The following is a 9,304-nucleotide window of genomic DNA, read 5'->3' as shown; positions in this document are numbered from 1 at the left end:
ATTTATTGTGTGACAGAACCTCCCTACCTGCACTGCAGCTGCTGCTGCTCACACCCAGCACGAGCCTGAAGGAGCAGAGGTAGGACAGCCATGGCCCAGGCAGCTTCTCTTCCCAGCAAAGTGCAGTGAGTAGAGCTGTGGAGCTTGAGCCTCTACCCGGGGGAAAAGCAACAGCTAAACATCATCTAAAAGCACAATATAAAAGGAGCATTTCAAGTAGGAGTTCCACTCCCCAGGTTTTTGGATGCATGGGTTGCAGACACACTGGCTATCCTGGCTGTGGCCTCTGTGCCTCAGCAAGAAAAGGTGCTGGCCCAGGGAACAGAGCTGGCTGCAACAGGGGAAGGTAAATCCAAATGTTACTGTTGGGGGTGTCATGGCCATGGTGGGAGTTCCTAGTTAACTGTGAGAAAATGGTAAGGGTTTGTAATGCCCAAGAAGATTTTCCAAAAGTAAAGCTGGTTTAGAGGCAGAAGCTGTGATAGGTGAAGGGATACATACACAGCTTCTTCAGCTTGCCCAGAGTCAGAAGGAGACAATCCATGAGAAACCCACTTGTCATAAAGAGGAAAGTACAGCTTTGTTAGTTGTTTCCTAACCTCAGTATTGCTGCAGACGCCAACCTCTCTCCCATCCCTTGCCAGCCCAAGAATGGGGCTTTTAGATCCTCTCCATTTCCAAACAGGCAGTTGCTCTACCAGGACATGCTGGAAACAGGCTTGAAAGCTGCTCTGATGAGGCTTCTGAGAATTTCCTTGAAGTCCAGTCACCTAAACAAACAAGAGGTACAAAATAAAATCCCTTAAATAATGTGTAGCCCTTGAACTTAGCAGCAAGTTACTTACTGTGTTCCTCAGTGCAGGAGTTGCCATAACTTACAAGCATTTGGAGACTGAGCTTTCAGGCTCTGTCTTGGGAGTAGTTGAGACTTTGAATCATCCCTGTGCCTCAGCTGCTGCATCATGTTCCTTTTCATGACTCCAGTGATTTTTCCTCAGGAAGTGGGCCAGGTGATAAAGCAGTCAGTTTTCTTTAGCAAACAGAGATGACATCTTTCATGGGTTGGACAAAAATAACACCTTGCTCCCTGAGACATGGGAGTAACATGGACATTTTGTTTCAGGAATCTGTTAAACTCCATTTAGCCCAGCTGCTTGTTAGAACTTCGAAGCCTTTCCCATGGCAGTTTCTTCCCACAGACTCCAGGTAACTTCAGACGTATAGGGCAGAAGAGAGAAATTCTTCTCAAACCTTGTGGCATTTCAAGAAATTGTAAGTTTTAGCAGTGCAGCTCTTGCATCTGGTGTGGGGCCTTCCCAGATTTACAGTGATCCCACATTCACCACCCCTCTACCCCCCCAACCAAACCACATGATGGTGGAGGGGAGAAAGAAGCCCAGAGATGGTTTCCATCATTCTTGAGGTTGAGTGGGTGAGGGAGTGGGGTACAAGTCTAGTTGTGAAGCCTGGACTACATGAAATGTACCTGTCAGTTTTGCCTTTAATAATTCCTTGAATTCCTACTACTACATGGGATGACAAAATTTGATAGTCCAAACAAGCACTTAAAAGAAAACTATAGTGAAGAGGGTGCTCATCATACTCATGATTTTGAATAGTTTATTAAATGAAAGGTGAAGCATCAGTTTTAAATTGTACAAAAGGAAAAAAAACCTCATATTGTAAATGTACAATTTACAGAATTACTAGCAAAACCAATCAAGGAGACACTCATAATACAAAAACCTATTGACTGCAAACTGAACTGGAGACCCATTGCAGGTACCATGATAATAAATGTTTGTTATACAGTATTCTACAATGTTAAATTAGGAATCAGTTTTCCACACAGAGGACTGTGAAGCACAAGGTTTGTCTGAGACTCTGACTCAAACTGGGCAGCATCTGTTGTGCCACCATGCTCACAGAGTGATCCTGGGACAGGTCCTGCAGCCATTCCTGCCCCCAGGCCATGGGGGTGCACAGAGGAGGCAACAGGGTTTATAAAGTTCCAGCTACTTCTTGGATTAATAGATCCCCAACCCACACTAAGGAATGGCTGAATTACCTGGTCAAACATTTTTGGCAACCATGTCTGAGAACTGCACGTGTTGTGAGAGCCAAGCTGCTGGGTGAGGTGCTGGGCTGGGTCAGTTTGGGCTCTTTCCCTGCCCATGCTGGGCACTGAGGGGTTGGGCTGGTGTCCAGAAAGCTTGAAACAGAAAAAAGCTCCGTGATTATTCTGCAGTTGCTAAAACCAAAGCACCTCTGAAACTGCTGTGCTCCAAGTGGGTCAGTCTGCTTTGTATCCCAACTGCTACTGAGTGCAGAAAGATGAAAGTTTTGGGGCCAATTGTTGGAGATCTGGAGCTGTGGAGGGCCAGCACTGCTGGTGCCAGGCCAGGCTGGGTAAGGAGCAGCTACTACATCGAGTCATAAAATCAGAGCATAATGAAATTCCAAATTATTGAAGACATTGAAAAATATCTTAGTACAATGAATTAGCTGAGAATGTTTTGGGGTTTTTTTGGAAATTTTTTTTATGTTTTTAGCTTTTTTGAAAAATCATATTTTTTTCCAAAGAATTACTCTCAATATGCACAGTTAACACTGAAAATGTAGCTGTAGTCCATTGTAAGCTTAAGAACTTCACCATCTAAGCACAAATTTCTATGCAGCACATACAGTACTTCTAACTGGCAAAATTAATTTACAAAAATAGCGGAAAAGGGTATTTACGGCATGGAAAGTAGACTCTGTTTTATGGTACAGTTAAAATTACTTTTAGTATGCTAAAGTGATCCTTTCCCCCACCCTTGAACTATTTTTTTTAATAGGAAAGTTGCTGTTTATGTACCTTGTGTTGGCAGGCTTGAAGTAGGTAGTAAAAACAGCAAAGTGATTACTTGAGAACCATTTGTGTGTTTTACTGAGAATACTTTATTTGCTGGTATAAGTTGCTAAAAATGCACAGAGCAAGTACCAATAGAAAATTTACTGGTTTTGTGTCCCCATGTGCTATATAAAATGAATGTTACACAGCATCTGTTGGAAAAGTGGCTTCATGGACATCTCTTACTTTATGTCCCATTATAAATAAAAATAAATCTTCTCAAGAGTATAAAATCTGGGTTTATCATATCAGAATCTGAAATTTTTTGGCAGAGATGCACGTCATTAGAATTCTAACCTCTTCTCTGAGAGTGTTCTTCTCCATGCCTATGAGAGGACATAAGCGTACCATAATGTTAATCAAATCCAGTGTGTTCCAAAACACTTTTCCGTAGCCAGAACGACCTGCTTACAGCAGCCTTGCTAGTCAGTGGCTGATAGGCATAGGTTTAATAAAAATGGCTAGCTTTGAAAACATAAAAAGGCAAATGTTAAAACCGTTTTAAATTGTACAGCAGAAAAATAAAGTTTAAAAAGTTCTGTTTTCACTCAATGTTGTTTTCAGAAAACATATGTAGAACAGTGTTTATTTTGACAGCTGTCTTAACAATTTAAAACTTCCTCCTCATCCAGAAAAAAAAAATCCGTATTAGGACAGTCAAGAACAGGGATACAAATGATTTTTTAGGTCAGCCCTTCTGAGGTGACTGGATTGGCCAACATTCCCGTGTGTCATTAAGAAGCTCCTCTTCTCTCCGTCACTACACCAAGGGGTTGACCTCAATCATTTGGTTAAAAATCAAACCGTATCACATCAAAAATGTGGTTTTCATACAAGCTATCACAGTATATAGGCCTCTAGCTCTAAACAATAGAGTTCCAAGTTTGTAAAAGGTCTTCGCCAGACTTCAGAACATGGGCATGCCAAATCCCTGCAAAGGGAGAAAAGACAGCGGTTACTGGGGGTGGGACACTCAAAGCAGAGCTCAAAGCAAGCAGAAGGAGCCGGCCCTTACTGAATCGTCCTCGATGATCGCCGCCGAGTCGAAGAAGTCCGGCCGCAGCTCCGCGCGTTCGCGCCGGTTCCGCGACGGCGGCTGCAACACACGGGAGGGACTTGGAACAGCACGGGGCACACAGAGCCCTGCCTGCCACAGGCTACCTGTGCCTGCCCCCACCTTTCCCCAGTGCCACAAAACCTCTGGGCCAAACACAGGACAGCGCTCCCTTGACTCTTTATTATTGAAAGAATGGGTAAAAGCTGGTGGACTCTAATTTTAACTCTGTGCTCATAGTTAAGGACTTGCCCAAGGTTCCTGCTGACTTAAGGATGTTTCTGTATTGGGATTGTAGGTCAGACTGCACAGAAGCTCCCTCTTAACTCTCTTTATGCTTCAAGTTCATAGCGAAACTTGAGCTCTGACATGGCCAAGAATGGATTTACCAACAAAAAGGATACGGAAGATAGTGAAATATTTCTCAGGCTTAAACCCTTTGTGGTGTCCTTCCCCACGAGCACAAGAGTAAGTGTGAGCCTCACTGGCTTGATCAACTCCTTCCTTTCCTTGCCTTGGATGTTACTTACTTGGTAATCCCATGAGTGCTAGCAATAACCTCAGTATGCAGCAGCCTTTCTCAAGACACTGTAGCCCAGTCCTAATATAACCTAGGGCTTGTTGTTTGGATGTGAAAGGAGAAACAGGCATAGAAATGGTGAGGTGTGTAAAGCAAACTGCTCCTTTATCCCATTTTACAAGGGAAGAGTCATTCCAGAGGGCAGGCCAGTTAAGGCTGTAAGTGCTGCAAGGAACCTCTCCCAGCAGTCAGCGCAGAACTGGAAGGGACTGAGGCTGCTGTTGATGATGGGACCTGTCTGGGAGCAATTTCTGTTTAAGGAGTTCCCATCCATACAGCAGTGCCTGTGCTCCCTCCTGCTGTGCCAGCAGGACTCTGGCTGTGACCTACTGAGACCTCAAGTGAGGATTCCCTGCCCAGCTCACCTCCTCAAAACCAAACTAACCAGGAAAGGGAAAGAGACAGACCCCCTGGCTGTGCCAGTCTGACACATCCTGGATGCAATAAAGAGCCTTGTCAGCACAGCCTGTAACTCATAACCTGATCCTTGTGGGCTGACAGATCTGAGGTGTGTGATGCTGCTGCTGCCAGGAGCTGCCCAAGAACGCAATCTTGGGAAGAAGGAGCACTAAGCAATGCTCCTTGTGTGGCTGTGGAACAAACCCACTGGGCTCAAGCCTGCAGCTGGAGGCTCTGGGAAGTGCTCCCATCATTTCCACCCTAATGTTCAGACAACTGGAGGCCAGACTCAAAATTTTGGAAATTTTTGTTTACAATTCTAAAATTGCTCTTAAATTAGCTTTCAACTGTTTTAAACTTGCCATTGATAAGATTTACTGACCAGATCAATGACCATTGTGTCCTCGAATTCTTCATTCATGTCTTCTAGCTGGCCTCGTGAGGACATCATTACATCTTCAAAGATGGGCTCAGCGTCATCTTCCATTAGACCTCGTCTGATTAAAGAGAGAGTCAGTCATTTCTGGGCAGAAAAACTTACCAGCCCTGATCTTTGTCATTAAAAAGAATGCTCAAATCCTATCATTTAATGCTGATGCTGAGGGTAAAGCCAACAGGCTCTATGGAGTATCAAACGAAGGAAAATCACACATGAACTCCCCTCTCCAAACCCTGCCCCAGGCTGAAGCAGCAGGTCCCACTGACAGCACTATGACCAATAATTGCAGTTGTTACAGGGCAATAACTCCTCTTGTGTTTGCCTGCCTTTTTACCAAGGAGAAGTGACACTGTTTGCCAGGGTCACTGGTAAAGCCCTGTGACCCCAGCAGTGCCTTCAAGCCCAGTTCCAAAGGCTGTAAGGATTCCAGGCCCTGTGCTCAAGGACTTGGTGGGATCAGCACAGAGCATGTGGTGCCCCAGTGTTCACCCACATTTGTTCCCTCCATTACTGCACAGGGGGACATCTTGGCAAAAAAGGATGGAGAGCACAGGTTCCATAGGATGGAACCCCTCTGAGGAATGGGGAACTGCACCCTCACTGGGCCTGGTGTCTGGCCACAGAGAATGGCAGTGCTGGGCTGGATCCATCCCAGCACTGCAAACTGTCCCTCTGCCCTCACCACAAGGGAGAAGTGGCACAGAGACCACTGGCAACCAGCAGGAAAGGTGATGTTTCCCTGTGGTGTCCTGCACATGGTGCTGCTGAGGGCAGCAGCCTGGGAGCACTTACACTGCGTGCCTTACGCCACTTCTGCCTTTCATGTAGTTCATTCCTGTCCTGTCCTTTCGATTGAGATCCTCCAGCTTCTGCTGGCCCAGCCACGAGATCTGCATCTGGGGACTGACACACAGGGAGTAAGTCAGGATCAACAGCAGTAACAGTTCTGAGCTGCCTATTCTGGGGTAGTTTCTGTCTCCAAGTTCTGTGTCTGGCCATGCTTCAGATTAGGATAATTAAATCCCATCCATCATTGTACACATCTTCTGGATTCCCTTCCACAGTCTGTCTCCTCTCACTGTACGTGCACAAAAAAATCACTTAACTTGCAGTAAAAGCAGATATGGAAACACTGACATTGCTCCTTTATTAGGGGCAGGCACCTGGAGCAGGACAACCTCTAAAGTTTGTTATTATTAAATAGTACTTCACTGTGTCAGATGAGGCAAAATATGAGCAAGAATGGATCCAAATTAGTAAGTGACAAAAATGTCACACAATGTGAAAAACACATGGCTTTTACAACTTAGGGGTCAGTACCTCACCCTCATGTAAATACCTTCCAGGCTGCACTGCTCATGCCACCCCCAGCCTGTGACCCACAGCCAGCCTGTGCTCACCTGCTGCATCCTGGCAGCACCTGCTGCCAACACCCACTGACAGAAAATAACCAATGTTTTCCCTCTAAATGGAGGTGATAAAATGAGAGCAAAGGGACAAAAAGAATATATCATTTAAGGCAATTACCTCAAATCAGGAATTACTAGCTCAGCAGCTAGAAATTTAGAAAATATTCTGGTGTCTGGAGAACCTTAACTCTGATATCAGGCAGGGGAAAAGAAAAGAGTACTTACAGGTCTTCCAAAGAAAAAATTTCACCCAGCCTGGGGCACAAGCACTAGGATGATTTGACCAGAATGGCATGGCTATGCTATGGGATAGTTTTAACATAAGGAATTTCTACTATTATTCCATTACAACATATTTTTCTGGGACCTGAAGACAATCCAAGTGTTGCTGAACTGTAGTCAAGGCATTTCCAGGTGGCTTTGCAAATCAACACTGCATCTCTGGAGCCACAGGCTAACAATCACTGTAAACCACAAGCAATTCCTTTGCCTGGCTGACTGTACTTGATCCTGAAATTCCAGACTTACTTGTGTAAAAAATCCTGTTCAGATCCCTGCTCCGACTCGTGCTCCTGGATCTGCTCTCCCATTTGTCTGGTGTTCTCTCTCAGGACAGTGGAGGTGAGCTGAGGTGTCTGCAGTGTCCCTGGAGTATGGATGTTCTCATTCCTGTTCAGCCAGGAGCCTTCCAGGCTCTCATCTAGAGAGAGAACACTGCAATCACTGCTCAGTTCTGACCACATGCAGGGCAGCATTCAAACAAGTGTGCACTGAGGGATCACCTGGATAAATGCTTGGAATTGTAAGATTTTCAGTTCTAATTTTAGATTCTGTTCTTTTAAGTATTACTAGCCTCTATTTTCAGCAATAAAAACAATGCAAAGGGAACAAACAAAAACCCCATTGCAAACAAACTCATACTGAGCACGGCCTCAGCTGCTGGGTATCTTGAACATAAACAACCAAGGTAATTCCCAGTTCCCGAGTTTACAACTGGAGATTGATAATCTCATGCACCTAGAGCAACCAATTAAACCAGTTAAACACTAAGACAAGGTGGAGCACAAACCCCCAGATGTGGTCACTCCAGATCTTTAGTACTGTCAGAACCACTGGAGTGGAGCAGGGAGGGGACACTTAGCAATAAAAATGAGATAAAGATGACTGATGGTCTAGCTGGGATCCTGTGCTTATGTTGGGAAAGGAGCAAAGCAGAGAGGAGGGAAGAGGGAGGACTTGAGAATAGGTTAGAGCAGGAAGTGTGCAGCCAGAGAAACACACAAAAAATTCAGTTGCTGGCGTGAAAGACAGGAGATGACAACAGAGATGACAAGATCACAGATTTACTAACAGGAAATGTGTGGTGAGAAAAGTAGATGGGGATCTCCATGGATCTGTTCACCCTTCCATTGCCTTTTACTACCCTTTAGGCATAAATGTTGTCTAAAAAGCTGCCTATTTATTCTCAATTTTACTTTTCAATCATTTTCACGTTAGGATTTTTAAAAAAAAAACCTGTTGCTTAAGGCATCTTGAAGAAATGTCACAGAGCACATTTCCTCTTAGAAGCAACAGGGAATGTTCTCCAAGCCAGTCCATGCTGGATTTAGGTGAGAAAGGAACCAGAGGGGACTGGATATGGTTCTTTGATGCCACAGTAATTTCTGCAGTGACCTTTCTCCTGTTAGATCCTTTAGAGTGGAAATTAAAGAAACAAACCAAACAAACAAAACAAAAAACCCACAAACAAAAACCCAAACAAACAAACAGATTCTCAAATGGACAGTGTTGGAAATCAATTCTCCCTTCTACTGATCACTGAAAGAGGGTGACACAAAAATGTATGAGATAAGCAAAGCCCAAAAACTACATCTTAAGCCTGAGATTTGCCTTAGTGAGGGGCAAAGATGCTACTACACACCCCAGGGTAAAAAAATAAGATATTGGTAAAATACAGTAGAATAGAATGAAAATGGCAACAAGAGGAAAGAAGAAAACCTCAGTGGCTGAATTCTGTGAAAATCTTGGTGTCCTGAAAGAAGAAAAACAGTGCCTGAAGAGAGGAGCCAGTATTTGATGTACCTACAGTGGAGGTTGGCTGTGAGAAGGACCTGGTGCAGGGACTGCTCACCATGAGCTGCAGTGGAGAATGGACTGGCTGTATGGGCAAACTTTTGGGGAGTATTTTGGGAAATTGCTGCATATTCAGGCAAATGGGCACTAGATTCCTTACTGAGGGATTCCTGCCATAGATACTGAACTTAGAAAAAACCCTGAAGTTTAAGATCCCACTCACATCTACTGTGTAGTAGAACAGCAAATTAGTATTCACAAAAGTCCAAACTACAGCACAGATTGACCAGGAACAGATGCAGCCTTGTAAGAAATTTGCTATCACAGCCAGATTCCTGATGAACACATCTGAGGTCCCAGAAAGAGTAAATGCAGACAACACTAGATTATCAGTACTATTTTAAACAAATATGGTGTCTTTTTAATGTTCCCAATGGCCCTGCAACAACAGAGATCT

At 44.4% G+C, this 9,304-nt stretch overlaps 1 protein-coding gene across 2 annotated transcripts in view; it reads right to left on the bottom strand.

The window, feature by feature from the left end:
* Positions 1-1,570: 1,570 nt before the first annotated feature.
* Positions 1,571-9,304, bottom strand: part of STAG1 (stromal antigen 1) — a 154,151-nt gene continuing 146,417 nt past the window's right edge. For both annotated transcript variants that reach the window (XM_030954533.1, XM_030954534.1), the window contains exons 30-34: positions 7,303-7,474; positions 6,158-6,268; positions 5,309-5,423; positions 3,909-3,989; positions 1,571-3,824 (exon numbers count right to left, since the gene is read on the bottom strand). In XM_030954533.1, coding sequence (XP_030810393.1) covers positions 3,801-3,824; positions 3,909-3,989; positions 5,309-5,423; positions 6,158-6,268; positions 7,303-7,474 — 503 coding nt within the window. In that variant the 3' untranslated portion in view covers positions 1,571-3,800. The remainder of the gene's footprint in view (positions 3,825-3,908; positions 3,990-5,308; positions 5,424-6,157; positions 6,269-7,302; positions 7,475-9,304) is intronic.

The sequence above is a fragment of the Camarhynchus parvulus genome, chromosome 9 (assembly GCF_901933205.1).
Source record: "Camarhynchus parvulus chromosome 9, STF_HiC, whole genome shotgun sequence".
Lineage (NCBI taxonomy): Eukaryota > Metazoa > Chordata > Aves > Passeriformes > Thraupidae > Camarhynchus > Camarhynchus parvulus.
This window is presented reverse-complemented; position numbering and strand designations above follow the sequence as displayed.